Source organism: Chelonia mydas, chromosome 15 (assembly GCF_015237465.2).
Source record: "Chelonia mydas isolate rCheMyd1 chromosome 15, rCheMyd1.pri.v2, whole genome shotgun sequence".
NCBI lineage: Eukaryota > Metazoa > Chordata > Testudines > Cheloniidae > Chelonia > Chelonia mydas.
The window spans coordinates 29,372,144-29,393,886 of NC_057856.1; the positions used below are offsets into that span (position 1 = coordinate 29,372,144).

A 21,743-nucleotide genomic window follows, 5' to 3' on the forward strand; every position below is an offset into this window, starting at 1 on the left:
TGGAAACCTCATTCACTCTTTCTTTCTGGCCAGTTAGTGTCTATAATTGACTCAAGACTTTTCTCCATGTTGTGTATAGTAATGGCTATACACAGTGCACTGTATGAGTACAAGGCACTGGAAATAGTAATGAAATGAAAATAAAAGATGGGTGGGGGGGAATATTCTTTGACTCTTAAATTCTATTGAGCTGAAACAATAGAACATAAGAACAGCCACAGGGGTCAGAACAAAGGTCCATCTAGCCCAGTATCCTGTCTTCCCACAGTGGCCAATGCCAGGTGCCACAGAGGGAATGAATAGAACAGGTACTCATTAAGTAATCCATCCCCTGTTGCCCATTCCCAGCTTCTGGCAAGCAGAGGCTAGAGACACCATCCTGGCTAATAGGTCCATCAATGGCTATCTTCCATGAATGTATCTAGTTCTTTTTTGAACCCTGTTATCGTCTTGGCCTTCACAACATCCTCTGGCAAGGAGTTCCACAGGTTGACTGTGTGGAAAAAATACTGCCTTTTGTGTTAAACCTGCTGCCTCTTAACAAGAACTGGGGTCACCAAATAAAGTTATGAGAGAGTAAACACTTCATTTACTTTTTCTGCAAGTCATGATTTTATAGACCTCTATCATATCCCCCCCTTAGTCATCTCTTTTCCAAGCTGAAACATCCCGTCTTATTAATCTCTTCACACAGAAGCCATTCCATACCCCCAATCAGTTTTGTTGCCCTTTTCTGAACCTTTTCTGTTTCCAAACAAAGCACAATCACTTGATGTGCAGAATCTTCCACTGTCTCCTCTTGCTGAGACAAAACTACCTTCTCTAGGTGTTTGGAAAGTGAATCCGGTAGAGCAGTGGTTTTCAGCCTGTTGTCCACAGACCCCTGGGGGTCAGCAGACTCAGATTTCCAAAGAGGCCTGTACCTCACTCTGAAAAATGTTTAGGGGTCCACAAATGAAAACAAGCTGAAGACTGTTTGAGAGGGAACGAATACAGCTGCTGGCAGCAGTGCTGCTGGCCCTGCACAGTCAGCCACTCTTCTAGCTCAGGGATGTGGGTGGTGGCAGCTATGGGGAGGAGAGGGAGTATTTCTCCTCCTTTCCCTCTTCCCCAGGCTCTGCAGATGTATCAAAGATGGCTCTTGCTACCTCAGCGTTCCCTGTGCTGCAAAGTACTCCTCCTCTTGTTCCATCAAAGCAGAGAATGCCAGACTGCATATCCTTGCCTTGCTGCCTCTCCACCCTGCTGCTGTACTCTGATGAAGGGGGAAGAGTCTGGCTTAACCAGCTATTCAACTACAATCAGCATTGGAAGGTAAAACAATCAACCTATGGGGAGACTAGAACGTGATTTAGCTTCCCCTAAAAAGGCACTTGTTATGGGAGCCAGCCAGATAAGATGAGGGACAGTTTTAAAGAGCAACAATGATCAATAGGGATGTAAATATGAAATGTTTCTAATTTATTTTGCATATAATCAGACCGAAGTATAGTACATACTGCATACACAACCATACATAAGAATTCCAGCTTAAGCTTTTTGTGCATAGCTATACAAAGTCAGTGATTGTACAAAGCAGACAAGTTTACTAGGGCCATGCGTTCAGTGTAACCCAGGGAATGGAGAACACAGTGAACCAGCCTTAAGATTAAAAACAAGGTGCAGCTCTGACCTTCACTGCTTTACCTTTAAAGGACAAGACATTTCCATGAATAACTTGATCAGCTGCACTCTGTACTGTCAGTATTCCTGCTTGTATTGCATGCTGGAAACAATGACATGTGGGCATGAGCCTGAAACAGTTATGCACTTTGACTTGCTCTCTTGCAGCTGCTGGTTGATAAGGTATTGCTTGTTACCAAATAGGGGTGACTTTAGTTACATAAAAACTGCATCTCTCCATCTCATGAAATTTGTAGAGGCAAAGGCTTTCTATATGAGCCCTTGGCCTTGAGGAGGCTGCTCAAAGAACAGCTCACTATTGAAAAGCGTACAACTTAGGATGCTATTGAAAGCCTATAAGTTAGTGAAACTATCCCAAGCCAGCTGTTTTGTCAGGGAGATCTATTTTAAAGTACAGTGAAGCTTGCACTAAGGCTGACTTGTCAGTGTCCATAAAGTATGTAGAAGATGAAAGCTGTGTGCTAACAGCTAGGGGGTTCTATTCAAGGCTTCCAGTACAGTCTAAAGGCCACCTTTCTACTGGTCTTCAGGCCCTGGCAGGTGGTTTTAATATTCTGCAGCATAATTAAGGGTTTGTTGAAACTTCTACCCTCTTTAATAAGCTTTGTACTATAGAGGATGCTTTGTTGCATGTTGCTCCATGAGGGAGCCCCTCTGAGGTCATGGCCTTCATACAGGCAATGAGTTGTGGTCCCATCCATAACTAGTCAGATCAGATCTCACACTGCACATTATCTTCTGTCAAACACAAGACAATGGTACGCTTGTATTGCATAACTAAGGCAATTAGAGGGCTAAACCAAGAATGTACTGAACTGCTGTCACAGTAACTCAATCCTTCCTTCTAACAGGGCTTTTAAAAAACCCCTCAAAAACCTCTTAAGCTGTGTTAATATAACAGCTTTTTAGGAGGGGAAAGTGCCACCTACTAGACAGATTAAAAAGGGCTGGGGAAAGAAAGTGTTTCTGGAAAGCTGTTTTCTTTTTTTTGTTAAATTGTACCACCAAGGGCTAGCAATCTAAGCCACTGTATTTATACTAAGCTAAAGGTGTAACATACATAGTCTTGTGTATTTCCTTCTTCTCTGGGCTTATCACAATAGAAATGGAAATGTTGTTAGCACTACACATTCCTGAATGAGAAGGAAGCTACCTGTACCATGGAAACATAGCTGGCCTGGTGCAATAGCAAAGATAAAGGGAGAGATTAGACCACTTGACAGAAAATGTAGATTTCATGTCACTCACTCCTCTACACAACTGACTAGTCAGCCCTGTTACAGTGGTAGGTTGCATTTCAGTAAACAAGGCATTGCTTAAATTCTTAAATATGTAAAATCTCAAGTACAGAGTATTGGAAATATAGAAGTATGCAGTTCACTAGAGTGGAGGCTTTCCTTCCCCCCCACCCCCCCTAACACAACCTATGCAATAGATAACCAATCCCCCCTGCCCCACTGAAGTCTGGGGGGAACAAAACAACTTTTTCACTGTGACAAGTTTTTTAGAAATCAAAAATCACATGTACCTGTGACCGATGCCATTTTCTGTGTCAGTACAGACTTGAGATTAAAATGAATAGCCTAGCTTAAACACTGGACTCTAGAAGGGCTTCTCTAATATTAGGCAAGTGGGGAGTTTACAGTATCTATGTACAAAACACTGATATGATTGCACTTTAAGCCCACATCTGTCAGTTACACACAGTGATAGTTCAAGCTGCTAAACTGACTGTTTGGTTTGAAACTAGCTTTACCACAGTGACCTCTTTACATAAACATTAACTTTCTAGTAGTAAAGTTTTGAGGATCTAGAAGACAGGCACTATAAACAGAGCTGTACCCTGAAAATCATCTTTGGCTCATATTGCCTCTGAAAAGCAGTCTCCACACTCACTTTCCTAGGCTTGAAGTATTTAAGCTACACAAGAGTGATGTACCATTGAATCAAGTTGTCAAAATATGGAGATTGTACAGTAATCCCTACAAGCAGGTATTCATATGGCTTATACCATTCCTACAAAACATTACTTTAGATCAACATATAGCAATGCTAACCAAGATAGTAATGCCTTGAATATTTAAAACTAATTCCTCTGACAAACGCTAAGTGACATCTGGGGCTAGAGTAGACCTTCTATACTAATTTTACAGTATAACCATTACTTCTGTCAGATTTCCTGCTAGCCCCATTACTGCACAAGACAGGTGCTCCAGCTAGTCCATCACCCAAACTCCAAAAGAGGCCAATACGAGCTGCATCAGCAGAAGCTGCAAGAAACTCTACAACAGAGGAGAGACAATCTGCCCCATGTGAAGGTCTCATTCAAATCCCTGAAGCATGAGGCTTTATATTCCATCCAAAGCTTGTTAGAATTAACTAACTCTGGCTATTCTTTTTAATATCCACTCCCTCTGAATATGAACCTCCACCATCACTTCTACTTAACACTCGACTACACAACAAGAGACTAGGAGGTAGATAAAACACGTTATTTGCAATAGAAGAGCAATCTTAGAGTGAAAAGGTCTATATAGTATTCTGTAGATTATTATAGCCATTTTCTTCCAGGTGGCCTAGAATATGCTGTGAAAGAGACAGTGAAGAATAGCTGGAGATACTGACACTTAAAGGGATGTCCACCCATTTCTCACCAGTATAGCAGCACTAGAGGTAAAGCTCCTGGTATCACTTATAGAACTCAAGCTATGAGCAAATGTCTAATTAGCTCCATATTTAGACTGGGATTACATGGTGTTAGTAGTAGCCCATGCTGGAGTTATCTAGGGCAGCTGTAAAAGAAAAACCATTCCTGTTTCAGGAGAAGGTGGAGAAAAAAACATAATCTAGCAGGAACCTTCAAATTACATTCTCGGTTTAAGCGGAAATGCGAAACAGTGACTGACTACAGTAGATATCCCAAACACCTTAGGCAAAATGTTAAAGTATAGCTTTTTCCTAACCGTCAAAGTGTAAATATCTCCCACCCTTGAACCCTGCCATAAAGCAGCTGAGGGTTCTCCACTATTCCCTAGCATACTAGTTTCACTGAACCATTACCACTAAGCTCCGGGGGGGATGCCATAACCAGCTCACTTTAACATACTTTCTGAATTTTGAACTTGAGCCTGAGTAGCTGCCAGCACTAAATAACAAAACTAGAGTTGCTGCCAACCAGCAAGACCTAGCACCAGAGCAGGTCTGGCTCCGAAACAGTAGTTAGGCTCTCAGGTGCCACAAGTACTCCTTTTCTTTTTGCGAGTACCACTGCAGTCTATTTCTAACCATGTAAAGCAACTCTATTCTAGAGGGAAGCCAGCATCCATAGAACCTTGTCTTCTGAAAGCTAGGCTGAAGCATTTCTATCTTCCCCCTTAAAGGTCCAGAGGGGAGGCAAGGGGAGAAAGTGCTGAAGCACATGGGGTTAGTTTCTTTAGCATCACTGTGGCACAGAATAGCATTTCTCATGTACAGTAGGTTCAGGTGGGATGGAGTAAATGTGGGACTGTAGGGAAGGTAGACAGCTCTTTGAAAATTCTAGCGAAAGTGCAGAATAAATACTAAAAGGCAGAAGGACGAGAACACTCCTCCTCCTCTAACCACAAAACTGCAGGAAGAGTGCTGAAAATTCAAAGACATTACCCCAAATGTGTTGTTCTGACCCTTGATACCTTCTTTATTCCTCTAACAGCGCTGCTTCCTGTTAAATACCCCCAAATAATCTAGCCTGGTACAAAATGTAATTTTATAGACTTCACTGAACATAAATAAGTTGCCTGGTCATCAGTTGTAAAGAATGGAGAAGGCCAGGCCACAGGAGGCCCCAAGAGGGCTGTGCAGTCTGCAGCTCTCACTCCTCACTGATGAAGATGCGCCCTGTCATCTGGACGCTTAATATGAATCCTTCGCACACGTTCAATGCGCTCCCGCTCCTCGTCCTCATCCAGGTGATGAGAGCGGCCTGCTGCCCCTCCCGTAGCCTCCAGAAGCGCGTTGTCAGGTCCTCGTCCATCCTGAGCCTCGTAAAGCAAAATGTTCAGTGTCTCTTCATAAATTCGGGCTTCTGGGAACTCCACCTGGGTACCCAAAACAGCTAGGTTAGGAGAAGCAAAATCAATCTTACTCATTCCAGGCCCCCCTCCAGTTTTTATGTACCCTTTGGTATTTAAGAAATCCTCTCCATTATTCTTGGGTGGTGGTACTTTGCAGGAAATGTGAAAACTTGCAAAAAAGTTACAAGGTATTAAGAGGAACCCTTGAAGATCTGTTTCTGTGCTCCACCTGCTGGCTTTCAGCCTCCGATGTCCAACATCCAGTGCTCTCAGACCTGAGCCACTACCCCAAAAAGGCAGATGCAAAGACTGATTCTTTCTGGGCAAGGTAAGATTGTACGTGAACAGAATACTACTGGTTTTCTTTATACAGTTAAATAAGTGAACCTGGGTGAGTGCATGAGTGGGTTTAAAGACCAGAACTTGCATTTATTTGTATTGTGATAGCATCTGGAAGTTAATACCCTATTGTGCTAGGCAATGCACAAGCACAAGATTGTCCCTGCCCCACAGAACTTACAATTTGTTTGACTGTTCTCGGCCCGCTCCTCTTTAGAAGGTAGAGTGGATGCTCTCGGGAGGGGAGGGCAATTAAAGGAAGGCTTCAAAACAGAAGTCAGGACATTACTCTTACAGCAGCTACTACGCAGCATGAATGAGTTTTACCCCTACCTTTGTCTGTTTCTTCTCAGTAGCGTAGACAATGGAGGTGCAGCAGACCTCAGCAATCTTACGCCCCTGTCCATAGAAAGACCAGCAGCAAATCTCATCTCCTATCACATCCTTAATAAAGAGGACTCTCCCGTTAAACCGCAGTGACAGCTTATCAAACAGCTCGATGTTCTTCAGCATGTTGTCATCAGAATTACTGCAAGAGAACAGGGCATCAGTCAAACAGAGTTAATGCCATGCAGAGGAAAGGTCAACAACTAAGGAGATTCAGGCAGCTGGAGGTCTAGATGTCCTGCCTCTCTTTATTTATTGCACTAGTCATCAAGGTTGTGTTTAGACTCGAGCGCTAGGGCTGCTTCATCCCACTAAGAATCACTCACTGCATTAGGAGAGCGAGCCTGCAGCTGACGGGTGACTGGCCTTCAGTGGAGAAGGTGCAGAGTGTAATACAGCATCAGTGCTGGGAGTAACCACATCAGGATTCATCCCTCAACTAACCTATTCCATCTACTAAAGTTTAGCATTAGCTGGATTGGGCCAGTGCTGTCATGAGTTAGACATCGTCACATATGAGGACAAGAGCCCAGCCACCACGCCTACCTAACTGAGAGCTTCATAAGCGCAGCCCTCTGACTCCTGGCCAACTGCCGACTCTGCAGGTAAAAACTCTGCAGTCCACGCAGAAGACAGGGCATCATCTTGTCATGGAGCCCCTGCAGGTCACATCCGGGCATTAAAGAGGAAGCTCTTTATTGCTGCAAGCGTGCACTTAACTTTCCACTGGAGAAGTTTCCATTTCTAACCCCCATTAGCAGTGACTCCACAAACAAAGCAGGAAAAGGGCTTACTGTGTATGTCAACCACAAACACTCAGTAAAGGGAAAAGCCCATTCTCCTTGAATCTGGTTTCAGACCATTAATTTCCAGTTGAAACTACATTTAATAACTGATAGTGGAAGTTTTTACCTGGTGTAGGAATATTTGTTATTACTTCTGTTATACAGCAACTTTACTGCTGGCTGGAAAAAAAACATACAGGAAGCACAATTAGAGCACAATTTACTGGCTATAGTACAGCTGCAGCCTTAGTTCCAGGCACGCAGAGAAGGGGAAATATGAAGTGATAGTACTGTGCGTACACCCACTGTTTGTGGAAGTGATGCTGAGGCTGCTGCCTAGTGCTAGCATGTCAGCCCTGTAGGCAGGTCTTTGTCCCCAGGACAGGTACAGCACAAGCTTTCCCCACAGTGTGCCTTAACCCTGACTTCCCTGGGCTGTGGTGACCAGATCGTAGTTGACTCTCCATGGCCATTCCAGTCCTTTATGCCTCTGCTGAGATCCCCAATTAATGCCTGCGGTGGTGGCATTTTTGCGGGGGAGGGATAGCAGGCATGAGAGTGCATACCTGTTTACTAGGAACTGGAGCCACTAACATTTCAGGTCAGTCAAATATCAGTCACTATTGGGCTGGAAAGACAGGTGAAAGGTTCTATAGCCCCCTATTGATGCCCTAAGTCAACCTGTCCTCCCTCCTGACTATTTGAATATGTAAGGCAGAGAAGGCCCCCACTTTAAGATGCATTGTTTTTCAAATGTAGACCCATTTAAAGACCTGGGTGAAAAGCTGTTTAACTTCTAATTCAGATAGAATGAGGTTGCAGAGAGATCAAGTACAATTTTCAGACTCGCAAGTTAACAGATGGGTTCCTGAGCATGCACGCTTCGGAAAACTAGTGTGCCACATTCCAAAGAGTCAGCTGTCACTCTGGCTGGAGAGCTGCTACCTTGCTGTAATGAGGGGGTATGTGCAAACTTCCCCCAGGGATCAAGCACAGCCTGCTTCCTCTTACCTTATTGGATGTTGCTATAAGTTTTTGCTCTTCCTTAGAAGAAGTGATGACTGGTACTTTGCAGAATGGCTCGTATGCATCTTTGTTCTGCTGAAACAAGACAGTCCGTCAAATGCAGCAGGTGAATGGAAAACCACATTCAGGCCTTTGAACAAAACGCAGGAGGCCATCAAGCCTTCTCTCCTATTTAAGCCTGGGGTTAGCTACAGTGATGCAGACGGGAGTGGTGGCTCACCATTGTCTGAACCAAGAGGACTCAGAGCAGTGAGCTGACCCCATGAGACAGCTATGTTCCTTTGTATAGGCATGCTGGGGTACAGGGGCATTACATGCTTCCCCATCTTACCGCCCAGTGAGGGGAAGAGGTACAAGAACAGCTGCTGGGGTGCTTTGGGGAGCCTAGGCTCCATCCCCAGGACTGCATTAATGCACCATAGGCCTGTACCTAAGCCGTGCCTTCTGGGGTCATGTGACTCTAGATGACCAACTTTTTCATTTTAAAAGGTTCCTAACTCATTTATGGAAAAATGTGATCTGAGCATAACTGATATAATGATGCCTGCTCGAGTCTGCAGAGAGCCTGAAACAAACAGCTCAGAGGAGTTAACTGTCCCATGCATCTCAAGAGGTTGTTCACTCCAAGACCCACTGCTCTGACAGGCCTACTCCACCCCTGCTGAAGGCTTTGGACAGGAAGAGATGAGTGCAGAAGATGCTAAGCAACCATGCATTGGCTGCTGGGGTCCCCCCCCAGCTGCTGCTCCTGAGGGAGAAAAACACAGTATGCCTTTGACTACACCTCTCTACCATCAGCCCTCCACAAGGGTGTTAGGGTCAAGGAGCAGGCCTGTAGAGTCTTATACTGGTGATGTGCAAACAGGAAAGAGCCCAACTTGACACTGGGATCCCAAGGGTGTTCGTGGTGCCTGCAGTTTTAACAATCTTTATTTGTAAGCTAAGCAGATCTGATCTCTGACACGTACATACAGCTAGAATCCCATGGTGCCATGTTTTAAGTTAATTACACACTGAGAAAAGAACTACTTGTCCAGAAAAATACATGACCTTTCCTAACCCTTTACAGCCTTAACTATCCACATGCAAGCAAAGGGACAGGGCCTGATTTCTCACTGTTTCCTGAGGACAGGGGAGGAAGTGGGATTAATCAGAGGAAATACTCTGAGGGCATAAGGAAAGGCTGGCTGATAGAACAAGCTCAAGCCACTTGTCCTGGCTGGTGACCAGGCTTCTCACTAGCTCCATGCTAAAGACTGCACACCTACCTGTAGAGCTGCCTGGCACTCATCCACAAGACCCTGAACCAGGTAATACTTTGCCTCGGCCAGCAGCTCTTCAATCTCTCTCCGGCTCTCGGGAAGAGGCACAGCCCCATCACGCAGGTAATTTAATATTGTCCCGAAGTGTTTGCCACAGCGGTCGATCAAAATCCAGCCTGGGAGGGAGAAAGCAGGATACAGCTGAACAGTGGGAAGGGAAAGACTTAGGCAAAGAGTCCTCACCCTCACTCTTCCCAACTCCAGCTGGCCAGAACATGGTGTAACACACTGCAGCTCTGCACAGAGAGCCTCTCCCCAGAACATTGCCTCACGCTGGTGCACAGCACATCCTGCTGAAAGGCTCCCAAATCCTCCAGCTTGCTGCTTGAGTTGGCAGCTGGAACAGCAGCAGGCTGTACTTCTACAGGGAATTCTCTGTGTGTATCTTCCCCCCTCAATCCTTCAAGGGCGCATGGTGGGAGGCGAAGGGAGGAAGCTCATATCTTTCAACTCCCAAGCCACTGACCATCAGTTAGCTGAAGTGATAGCAAAACAAACAATTCCCACCATCAAATTAAACTCAGTTTTTCTGGTCTCTCCCCCCGCTCCATGGCTTTTCCTGGAATCCTGTCTGCTGTTTTTGGACCTGCTAGCATACGTTAACCCTTGACTGCCCCCACAGCCCCCCAAACACACACACAGAACCACTGGGACAGATTTTCTATAACTGCAGCTAAGAGACAGCTAAATAGAGCAGAACAGAGGATTCCCAGGTACCTAACTGGAGTCTAACGGTATGTCTACACTGCACTAAGCCACCAGCGGCTGGCCCAGGTCAGCGGACTTGGGCTGGTGGGACTCAGATTGTGAGGCTATAACATTGCAGTAGAGATGTTTGGGTTTCAGGTGGGGCCCAGGCTCTGAGATCCTGCAGGGAGGGTCCCTTAGCTCAAACATCTACACAAGCAGTTTTATAGTCCCACAGTCCCAGCCTAAGTCAGCTGATCCAGGCCAGCCCTGGGCGTTTTACTGCAATGTAGACGAACCCTGAGGGACCTACAACCAGTCAAGGGCAGAGCCAGGGACAGAACCCAGGAGTCCTACCTGCTACAGCTGGCTCTCACATGCCTTAGAGCCCTTACTGTGCACAAACAAGAGAATGGTTAACCTAAGCAAAATTCCCATCAAGCTGGTATTTAGTGTTTGTTCTGTGACAGACCACTCCCCCCAGCATGCAGGAAAGATTATTGTTGTTTTAAAGAACACTTATTTTCTCCCATCCCCTGCAGGGCCCTGATGAAATGCTTTCCACTCCGCATCCCGCACACTGGTACGGAAGGGGGGCTTGGGAGTGCCTGCTGATTCAGATGTTTTATTTTTTTAAAAAACAATGGCACATTTGTGTGGAAAATAACCCTGCTGTCCCCAAGCAGCGATTATGCAAGAAAGGTGAAAAGGAAGCGAAGAGGTGAGTAAGACATGGATACTATGAAGGTCAGCAGAATCCTTGCAAGTCCCATTTCATCTTCCGTACTCCCAACTAGCATTGAACAGGAATAGCAAATTGATTAGGATATGAATGTTTTTAAAGTGCTTTGAAGATGTAATGCGAGTACGTGAGCAGTACAAGTGACATGTGAGATAGTCCTACATGCTGTAGCATTTCCTTTACGAAACCACCTGCTAAAAGGCACATTACTCACCAGTACTGGGTAGAGATACCAGAGAGAAAGGGAAACAAAGCTTCAGCAGAGCTTATAATAGAATACATGGCACCCTTAATCTGAAGAAGTTCATATTTCATCTCCATGCAACAGCAGTCCATCTCCCGAAGCAGACCAAAGGGCCCAGAAAGGTATTATGCAACGTCCAGCTCAAGTTTCCATAAACAGGCGGCCATTTTTATGGGCTTCGACTCAAGAATGTACTCAGGAAATGCTTGTGGGGAAGGACTCATATTTTAGACAAATAAGGGAAAAGTAAGGTAAAGCATGCACCACATGGCTTGAATTAATGTAATTATTACTAAAATTCTGATTACTTGGTTAATTCTCCAGCCCCTAAGTTGAATGTAGGCCTTTACTACTGATGGCCTACTTAGCAAGTGAGGTTCACTAGCATTCTACTCTGCACTTTTCTGTGTTTTCCCCTTACACTTGTGCTTTATATAGAGGTGCTGTTTGGTTAGGACTGCAGCTTCAGAGGGAGTGGAGGAATGTACTAGGAAGCTAGGGTGATTACACAGACCTGATTTACAGATGCTTGTTGCAAATTGACAAAGGAATCAAACTACAGATTGTCCCAAATTACTGGGCATAATACAACATATATAGGGGCCACTGCAGAAGTTCCCAAGACCATGCCCTTTCACTGTAAGGGGGAGAGGGCACAGAACACACCATCCTCCCAAAACCCAAGAGTTATCACAGACCAAATGGAGCCAGCGACTTAATTTACTGGAGTTGCGTAGGGGGGATGGTATAGGGAGAATAGATGCATTCTGGGCACAGGACTGGGAGTCAATAACTCCTCAGTTCTCAATGCAGCTATGACTCCCTCTCTGGACTTGGAAAAGTTAACTTCTGCTTTGGTTTCCCTATCCATAAACCTGTAGAAATGCTAACTTCCTAATGTCCCAGACAGCTGCAGCAAGGATGCAAAGATGTTTTAAAGTGCAAAATGGTGCTGGGTTCTAACCACCACATTTAGCAATTCCATCAATGTGGAATTTAGCAATTCCATCAATGTGACTTCATAGGTGCTTTTGTTCTTACTAGTCAGCCGGAATGTACTGCAAAAAGGAGATACTTAACAGGAAAGTGAGCCCCTCAGCCTGGCGGCTACAGAGTTAAGAAAGCAGGTTTCATCTGTAGTTTGCAGTCTTATAAAGCTGTATTTTAATAATCATTGTTTTACAAAATGTTTTGGGATCCACTACTCAGGCAGGAATAAATATCCCCAGGAGCCATAAATAGACACAATGGGAAACATGGGAGTTTAACTTTTGTTACACGAAGAGTTGAAGTGATGGCTCCCAAACACTGATACTAAAGCAGGCTAGAAGGAGCTGCTAAGTCTTAAATAATAAAATACCTTGGCATTAGATTACTTGGGGGTCTTCATGAGGCTCTTGTTTAAAGCAGACTAATTAAATCTGGTCTCTCTTTAAAATCTAAAAATGCATATTTTAGAACAGCTGGGGAGACTAGGAATTCATGTTGCACAGAGAACTCTGGGGAAAGACACCAGTCTCCCACAAAGGCCCCCTACTTCTATCCTGCTACTCCAGTAAGATGTAGATTTTGAAATATGCAGGTTTCTTTATTTTGCAGATTAAATCTATAAACTGAAAAGAATCTACATGCATAGATAACTGTAGCCATTTCTATTGTAAATTGGGGGTGGGGGGGGAAGAGAAGAAGTCATACTATGGTGAAAAACACTTCCTATTTTGTGCTAGATTTAGGGTGTGACTGAAGAACACACTATTTGAAGGCTTTCAGATAAGGATAGTTTCCTTTAAACACTATGATGCTATTGTCCTGGTTTCCATTAACACTTTCAAGTAATACCAGGCAGTGGAAGATAAAACATTAGCTACTGCAGCAAGAGTATCTCATTTCTATGTGCAAGAAGTGTTAAAATCCCCCTGAAACACCAGCACAAACTGGCAAATGAGGCATTCCTACATCACAAACTGTGAAAGTCAGAGCAAAGCAAACATGGTGTTCTAAAAGAGTCAGATCCAGATGGCCTTATACCCTTAGCAGTAGTACCTTCAACTTTCCCCTCCCTGCAGAAGAGAGAATCTGTCCACACATAGAAAAGTGGATTTCATATTTGAAGGACACATTGTAATAGCACTTGTACTGTATCCATCCAGAGCACTCTGGGTGAAGCTCTGAGACCGTGCATTAGGCAGCATTTGTTGAGGAGTGAGTGGACAGTGCCAGGGCACAGTTTTAATCACAGTTCTAACTCACTTGCTGTGTGGCCTTGGATAAATAATTCACCTACGCTACAGATGAGGAAACACAGAGAAGTTACGGGGCTCTCCCTACTCATAGGGATAGTGGGAGGATTAATGTTTGTCTAACCCTATACGAATTCTTTTGATTCAGTGCCGCTGCCGAAATTCTGAAACCGCTGCAAAAGAACTAGGGTGATGAATTACGTTCAGTAGGTTGCATTCTAGTGCTGTCATTAAACTGGAAGCAAATGATGACTGAGTAGCTGGCATTATGGGCTGTGCTGCTGGATATACAGCGTGGGAGATGAAATGTAATAGAACAGCCCTATGGTTAGTAATGATCCCATGAGACATTTTTCAAAAGTAATCATGGCCAACTTGGATAATTATATTCTTGCTTACCTACCTATAATTTCCCCTGCGTTTTCCATGCAAGAGGGACCCTCTCTGCTTCTTACCCTAAACTGTTAAGTAGCGTAGTTGTGCACTGTTAAACAGCTGCAATGTCCGACTGCAGAGATCCCTGAATTTTTGTGGTGAGGAGACTGATCTCTTAGAATTTAGAATTCTGTATAGTACTTGGATACTTGAAAAAGCCACTACAAAAACTGAAACAAACTCAAATATTTCCCCAGTTGTTTAGAGATGGACTCTAGCTAAAATGGTAATACTTTAATATTAAATGGCGTTGTATTTCTCACAGGTTGGCTGTGAATCCACTTCCTGTTCTCACAAGAAAACGGTCAGGAGGGCCTTATTTAAACCATAGCTTATTTCTCCCCAGCGCTAAACACATACTAGACGTACTACGGCACTGAAAACTAAGTTCAGTTGCTCCAGTTGAGGAGCAAGACATAATCCATCCTCAAGACAAGTTCAAACAGTCAATACACTAACAAGCTAACCAACAGAAAAGAGTTTTCAATCTTTAAGATCAGTCTACTAATGAACTATTGTCAAAGACAATGTGTGTATAAATCTGCAAACATGGGAGCTGTCGGATAATGGGCAAAATGCCAAAACACAAATAGAAAGCTGTGCCTGGAATTAAAGTCAGTGGGACTCCCACACTCTGGGAATGTTGATATTAAACTGGGCTAAACATTTTGGACAGCCCTCAGATGATGAAACTTCTTTTGCATCTTAACACAATTAGTACATCTAAAAGGATCAAGTTTTCTCCCATGACTTTTTAAAAGATAATCAGTCCATGTCCTTGTGGTAGGGAAGGAAGATAGTTTTGAGCATTGCCTTTTAAAAAGAGCCTAATTCAGAACATTCTGAAAGATCCCTTTGCAGGTGGACTTGATTAAAGAGATCCATTTGTTAGCAGCTTTTACAGATGATTTGTAGTTTTTTGCTTGTCTCATATATGCCCTAGTAAATTACTAACATCACAATTATTCAGATGCAAGAAATTCATAATTAGGTGTCAGTAACCTCAGTACAGGTGGCTTCTTTACATTTCATAACTGGTTTGTTTTCTAGAATTCAACAATATGTAACCTCACATGAAAAATGAAGTTACAGCCCCTTTCATCCAAGGATCCCCAAAGCGCTTAATACACTAAGGCTCTCAACCCTCACAAGGGAAGTTTTAGCACTATATTACGGACAGAGAAATCAAAGAAGTCAATTAACCTCTCAGCCTCAAGGTCAAAAAGCAGGTCCTGACTCCTAAGCCCTTGTGCTAACCACTTCACCCAGTCCCTCTAACAGAGTACTTTTAATCTCAGTGTTTCAGAAGGAAGCAAAAGTTTATTCAACTGGGTCTGATCAGGGTCTTTGACTTTACCATAATCTAAACAAGAGGAGGGTTGTGGCTTCAGATAAATAAGATTAAAATCTTTCCTGTTTCACGGCTTTTCTCAGCTGTATAGTTTGCTAGCCATAGTAACAAAACAACAACAAATGCCTTAGAGAACCTGGGGCTAGGATAAGCTTCTTCGCTACAATTGTCCGTTTTCTAATGTGTTAATCAATCTTAACTGAAGGGTTATTTTTTCCCTGCCATGAGTCTCTAAATGACGTGAACAGTGTCTCTTTACCTTCGCTGTCGGTGAGAACCTCCATGCGGCCACTGAACATGGCCTTAAGCATGGTGTCCTGCTTGGTCAGGGTCTGCATTGTGGTGTAGTAGAGAGCGCCACCAATGTTCAGCTTGACATACTTGGAGCTCGGGCTGGTCCCTTTGAAGGAGGTGGTGCGAGTCGCAGCTGCCGGCACTGCTGAGCTCACCACGCTTTCTCCTGACATCTCTTCCTGAAAACCAGAGAGGTTGCCAATTAGGCCTGCTTTTGCACTGTGTACCACACAATTTACTGCTCCCTTGTAACATTTTATGTAGGTAATATTAATACACTGCTGTTCTATATCCCCAGCTGGGAAACTCACAGTACCTCACGATATCCTGTCAGGTAGCTAAAGCTTATCTCCATTTTGAAGCTGGAGGAACCAAGGTTAAATGTTTTGCCCAAGCTCACAACATGAGAGGAGCAGAGCTGGAAATAAAGCCAGGAGTTCTGGCTCCCACTCCCCTGCCCTACACCCTCCCATTGCATGAAAACTGCTTCTCCTATGCCTATCTCTGTAATAAAGTATGGAAAACTCTAGGGAATGATTTCAGGACTTTTTACTAGAGACCTGCTGTGTAGTAGTTTAAAGCCATGCTGACCAGTTTCCTGCAGCTATGGCAAACAGAGCAAAGTTAAGCTAAACTGAAATCCAGAGCACTGCCTATTAGCATTCACTCTTTGACTGTCCAATGCTTAACTTTTTTTTTTTTTTTTTTTTTTTTTTTTTTAAACGCAGCAGGTTACTTCCCCTTTCTGAACTAACTTCAAGTTTACAATGGCTTTGTACCCAATGCAGGCATTTAAAGCCAACATTTTTTCCACACTAAACAGCTACTCTCTATTCACAGCACTGCAGACAAAATCTTGTGCATGGAAGATTCTGGACTTTCATGCTATTTCACTATAAACTGTTTCAGCTGATCTGAATTCACTATAAATGGGTTCCACTGTTTAACTTTCCATATTGGGTGTTATTTCAGTCTCAGCTCCTCTTTGCTACCTTTAAATATTTTACGTAAAGTCACAAAGAAACCCTGCATACAATCTCCTGAGGATTAGACAAGCCAACCAAAGAATGTAAATAAACTAAACCAGTGCAAAGTTTTGTGAACTCTGGGCAGCATTTTACAACCATAAGTTATCTACCTGGCTAAACTGAGTAGAAGAATGAAAAAGTGCATTCATCTCTCCAACTCAAAACTCACAAGATTTAAATTCTTCTGGGAAGTGGCTCAGTTCAGCCATCATCTGGCATTTGAGTACATTCACACCTGTATAGGGAGTCAGACTGGATGATCTATGAAACTCTTACAAATCTCACTGGCTGTGATTCAGAGAGCAGATTTCAGTGAGAAAAAAGATATTTAGTGAGTGAATTTAGTGCTCCTGAAATTGAGGGTGCGTGCACATTTGTGAATGTAGACTTCTCATCTCCATACATTCACAGTGCTTTCAATGCATTTAGGATGGTGTATAATCTCCTATTATTGTTGCCTTGAGATTTTCCACACACTGTTCCACTGAACTACTTCCCTTCTAACCTGTAGCATCCATACTGTATCATGAACCCTCCTGAGCAGAGGCAATATTGAGAGATAATTTTAAAATGTGGACATGTGAGAACTAAGATAAAAAGCTTCCCCACCAATTCATTTCCCACTGGTCATCTAATAAGAATATCCGACTGTGAGCTCTAGAGCAGAAAGGCTCACACACTAATCAACAGTTGCTCCAGGCAACTGAACACATTTGCGTTTTTGTACATCAAAAGACTGAAAGGGAGATGATAAGTTAGCCGCATAATTAATATATATGTCGCTCTCTGACTCACTCATGACCAGGCCTCTGCCAAATCACCACTTTATGGTTAGCCTCAGGCTCCTACAATGCACCAGAATGGGATGACTAAAGCACAGCCACCTCAGACCGATCGAGGTCCTACAGTCTTTGGGGCAAACAGTCTTCCGCACACACGGCTAGAAGCCACCTCTTAAATCATCCATGTTCTGCTGCTGTTCAGAGACCTTTAATGCAGCTGGCAATGCAGGTACATGAGCTGGCTGCATTTGGTAGGCAGAGCCTGGACAGAGGCTATCAGGCAGCTCAGAAAGGTAGGGCACTAGGGGCCCACTATTCATAGCAAGGTGTCTCCTTGCTAGTTAGTAGAGCACAGAGCGAGGCAGGGCCAGCAGGACCCCCCAGCTAGAGTGATAGTAACAGCAGACCCAGCCCCTAGACTGCACTGCACAGCCCCCCCACCCCACCCTGCTGGGGGGCAGGAGCAGCACCCCACCCTGCTGGGGCACTGAGACAGCAACTGGCCCTAGGCCACCCAGCAGCACCAGCCCTCGCCCAGTCCTTGCCCCCATTCAGCCAGGGCCCCAGCCCAGCCCCCCGCACACAGCCAAGGCCCCCCCAAGCCAAGCCCCCCACGGTCCTGGGACCCCCAGCCAAGGCCCCAGCCCAGCCGCCTGGGCCCCCCTCCAGCCAAGCCCCCCGTCCTGGGACCCCCAGCCCAGCCCCCCGGGCCTCCCCGCAGCCAAGCGCCCAGCCAAGCCCCCCGCACACAGCCAAGCCCAGCCCCCCCCCGGTCCTAGGACCCCCAGCCCAGCCCCCCGGGCCTCCCCGCAGCCAAGCCCCCCCAAACCCCCCAAGCCAAGCCCCCCAGGCCCCAGCCCAGCCAAGCGCCCAGCCCAGCCCCCCGCACACAGCCAAGCCCAGCCCCCCCGGTCCCGGGACCCCCAGCCCAGCCGCCCAGCCCCCCGGGCCTCCCCCCAGCCCCCCGGGCCTCCCCCCAGCCCAGCCAGCCCCCGCCCCCCCGGCCTCGCGCCCAGCCCAGCGCAAGGCGCAGCCCGCCGGGGAGCCCCTCCCGCCCCAGGGGCTGGGCTGACCGGTGTCCGGCCCCTACGCGGAGACCGGCCCCGGCCCCGGCCCCGGCGCTCACCATGAAAAGCCCAAGCGAGTCCCCGAGGTAGCTCCGCGGAGAAACCGGAAGCACCCGGGGCGGGACAGGCGAACTTCCGCCCCTCGCTCACGGCCTATTTTCGGTCCCGGGGTCTCCTCACTTCCGCCCCGCAGAGCGCTCCGCCCAAACCCGTCCGATGTCCCCCCGGCCCTCGCAAAGCGCGGGGCCCGCGGGCCCGCCCGCGCCCCTCGGCCCGCCCCCTGGGGCACGGGAGGCGGCGAGCCCGGGGGGCCAGGCTGGCGGGGCCCCCGCGCCCCCGGGAGCGGTTCGCGGGGCCCCTGGCTGAGCCGGGCCTGCGTTCCCGGGCGGGTCGCTAAGCGCGGCGCACAGGCGGCGGCCCCGGCCTGGCGCTCCGAGGGGGAGGTGCTGCCCCCCCCCCCCCGGGCGTTCGCGGAGGCGGCCCCGGCCGCGCTGAGGGGCGGGCATGTGAGGCGGCTGCTCGACGGGGTCTGGCCCAGGGGGTGGGGCAGTGCGGGGCGGCGGCTGGGGGGGCGGTGTGCTGGGGGAACCTGGAGTGGGGGGGGGAGGCGGTGTGCTGGGGGATCCGGGGGGGGGGGGGAGGCGGTGTGCTGGGGGATCCGGTGGGGGGGGGGAGGCGGTGTGCTGGGGGGTCCGGTGGGGGGGGGGGGGGGGAAGGCGGTGTGCTGGGGGATCCGATGGGAGGGGAAGGCGGTGTGCTGGGGGATCCGGTGGGGGGGGGAAGGCGGTGTGCTGGGGGATCCGATGGGAGGGGAAGGCGGTGTGCTGGGGGGTCCGGTGGGGGGGGGGAGGCGGTGTGCTGGGGGGTCCGGTGGGGGGGGGGAAGGCGGTGTGCTGGGGGGTCCGGTGGGGGGGGGGAAGGCGGTGTGCTGGGGGGTCCGGTGGGGGGGGGGAAGGCGGTGTGCTGGGGGGTCCGGTGGGGGGGGGAAGGCGGTGTGCTGGGGGGTCCGGTGGGGGGGGGGGAAGGCGGTGTGCTGGGGGGTCCGGTGGGGGGGGGGGAAGGCGGTGTGCTGGGGGATCCGATGGGAGGGGAAGGCGGTGTACTGGGGGGTCCGGTGGAGGGGGAAGGCGGTGTGCTGGGGGATCCTGGAGGGTGTGAGGGGGGGGGAAGGTGGTGTGCTGGGGGATCCTGGAGGGGGTTTGTGTGTGTGCGAAAAGCGGTGTGCTGGGGGATCCGGTGGGGGGGGGAAGGCGGTGTGCTGGGGGATCCGGGGGGGGGGGGGGGAAGGCGGTGTGCTGGGGGATCCTGGAGGGTGTGAGGGGGGGGGAAGGTGGTGTGCTGGGGGATCCTGGAGGGGGTTTGTGTGTGTGCGAAAAGCGGTGTGCTGGGGGGATCCTGGGAGCGGGGAGGCGGTGGGTCACCTGGTGCTGGGATGGGAGGGCTGTGTGCTGCCGGGTCCTGGGAGTGAAGGGAGTGTGCTGGGGGATGGGGGTGGGAGTTGACCTGATCTGGGGAATCCTGGTGGGTGACCTGGTGCTGCGGGGTCATGGGGGCAGGGTGATCTGGTGCTGGGAGAAGGAGGCGATCTGGGGATAGAGTTGCAACATTTTCGTGGAAGTGGTGTTTGGGGGCAGGGAAGTACCTTGTGTGTTGGAGCGTATGTGAGTAGAGCATCTGGGGGCACTTGGTGCTAAGGGGTGAGCAGAACATGAGGGATCAAAAGCTGGTATGTTTGGGAGGAGGGACACTTGATTCTGCGTGACACATTCTTTTAGCTGGGAACTCTGTTAAAAGGCTTGTGAAACTCTGAGGTTGCCTGGTAGCCAGATATGGTGACAGGTGGATTAGATGTATACAGGGAGATTTAGTGAAAGAAATTAGTTAATATTCATAATAATCTTAGTCCTGGTGTTTTGTTCTTGTTATCCTATTTGTCAGGCTTTGCTATGAAATTATTGACATGGAAATTCTGATAGAAGAGTTTTACATGAGATAGAAACTTTTTCTTTACTTCCCCAGAGCAGCTTTGAGACCTATCACTTGCAGCAGGTGGACCAAAACCATGATGCACCTTTCTGTGTTTTGAGGTTTGTCCAGTATTTCTCCCTGAGTGGCTGCTGGGTGATTGGGTAGGTGAGTACAGCCAAAGACATCTAGAACAACAAATGAAATTAATAGTCCCCCACAGTATCTAGAATTGATTGGTTTGTCTCTACAGAGACGAAGGGAGACTATATTTGAAGTCAGAGCAGATGTGGATCATGTATGTATATGGATGAGTATCAGTATTTCTTCTGCAGAAGCAAATCCTCAGGTGAGTTTTGTGTAAAGTTTTTATAAAAATTCTTTGCCTTTAATATTCACACAGTAGAAATGTACGCATCTGAGCTTTGAAGGCTCTGGGGCTGGGATTGTTGCTCCATAAATATTGAAATTGTCTCTAAATATTTACCAAGCAATTCGCCTGTTACAGATGCAATAGAGTGGGCCAGTCTAGATGGTTTAGGGACAGAGCAACATTCTATCACGTTGAGGTAGCTGAGTTCAAGACCTGTTTCAGCCTCTTTCTTCCCTGGCTGGGAGCATGGTGGAAGCAGCACATTTAGGGTCATGAGTGACCTTATCCCTACCAAAAGTGGCTTTCTGGAAGGACTAGCCTCCAGCCTTCCCTCACTAGAAGGACAGGTCAACCAACTACAGGGCCATGAATTGGGGAGGTAATGGGGAAGTTTCCTACAAAGAAAGATGCTTTATAGTCCCCATTTACCAAAGGGGACACTGGGAGGTTCCCAACATGCTTGACAGCTGTTTCATGGTCTAAACTGGGGTAATTCCACTTGGACAAACTGGGTCCTTCCATCACCTCCTTTATTTTTATTTCAGACAGTTCTGTTGTTATCCACCCTTGTTTCCCTGCCCTTCAGAATTCTCTATAGACTCTAATTAAAGCTGATGTGGGAACATGACAAGCCGGTGGGGGTGAGGCGGAGATTTGGAAGTAGGAGAGGCAAATGTGCTGGCTGATGGAGTTCTGGTACCAGTCCTGTTCTTGTTTTCCCCTTAACTCTGCTGCTGACATGTTGCGCTTTTGGTACCCCGTGTGTGTTGTACTTTGGGGCTCCATTTTTCTCTATCTCATGCTCTGTGTTCTGTGGACACGTCATTTCCTCTGTCTAAAGGCTGACATAGCCTGTCCAAACCAACCAAAGCAGGTCTCTTGGAGCGATGTAGGGAATTGCCCCTTCATGCACACCTGCCCTGGGGCTATATGTTGTGTCC

The 21,743-nt window shown here is 47.3% G+C and overlaps 2 protein-coding genes across 11 annotated transcripts in view; one reads left to right on the forward strand and one right to left on the reverse strand.

Moving 5' to 3' along the window:
* Window positions 1–1,440: 1,440 nt before the first annotated feature.
* On the reverse strand, window positions 1,441–18,674 carry KCTD10 (potassium channel tetramerization domain containing 10). Of its 2 annotated transcripts, none has more exons than XM_037879109.2 (7): window positions 18,524–18,674; window positions 15,553–15,766; window positions 9,541–9,710; window positions 8,258–8,344; window positions 7,374–7,426; window positions 6,408–6,603; window positions 1,441–5,759 (listed from the first exon to the last, which is right to left on the reverse strand). In XM_037879109.2, exons 1-7 carry the CDS (start codon window positions 18,524–18,526, stop codon window positions 5,541–5,543), a joined length of 942 nt encoding a protein of 313 aa, XP_037735037.1. In that variant the 5' UTR covers window positions 18,527–18,674; the 3' UTR covers window positions 1,441–5,540. The 2 variants fall into 2 exon arrangements, with proteins under 2 accessions (XP_037735037.1, XP_037735036.1); XM_037879108.2 differs by having other exon boundaries at window positions 8,258–8,347.
* Window positions 18,675–18,813: 139 nt separating this feature from the next.
* The window catches only part of UBE3B (ubiquitin protein ligase E3B), a 34,644-nt gene continuing 31,714 nt past the window's right edge, over window positions 18,814–21,743 (forward strand). For 2 of the 9 annotated variants that reach the window (XM_037879100.2, XM_043529466.1), the window contains exons 1-3: window positions 18,814–18,970; window positions 20,484–20,597; window positions 20,683–20,778. In XM_037879100.2, the coding sequence (XP_037735028.1) occupies window positions 20,740–20,778 (39 nt within the window). In that variant the 5' untranslated portion in view covers window positions 18,814–18,970; window positions 20,484–20,597; window positions 20,683–20,739. Of the gene's footprint in view, window positions 18,992–19,974; window positions 20,598–20,682; window positions 20,779–21,347; window positions 21,499–21,743 lie in introns of those variants that run through there. The other 7 variants (XM_043529467.1, XM_037879103.2, XM_037879101.2 and 4 more) reach the window with 7 other exon arrangements.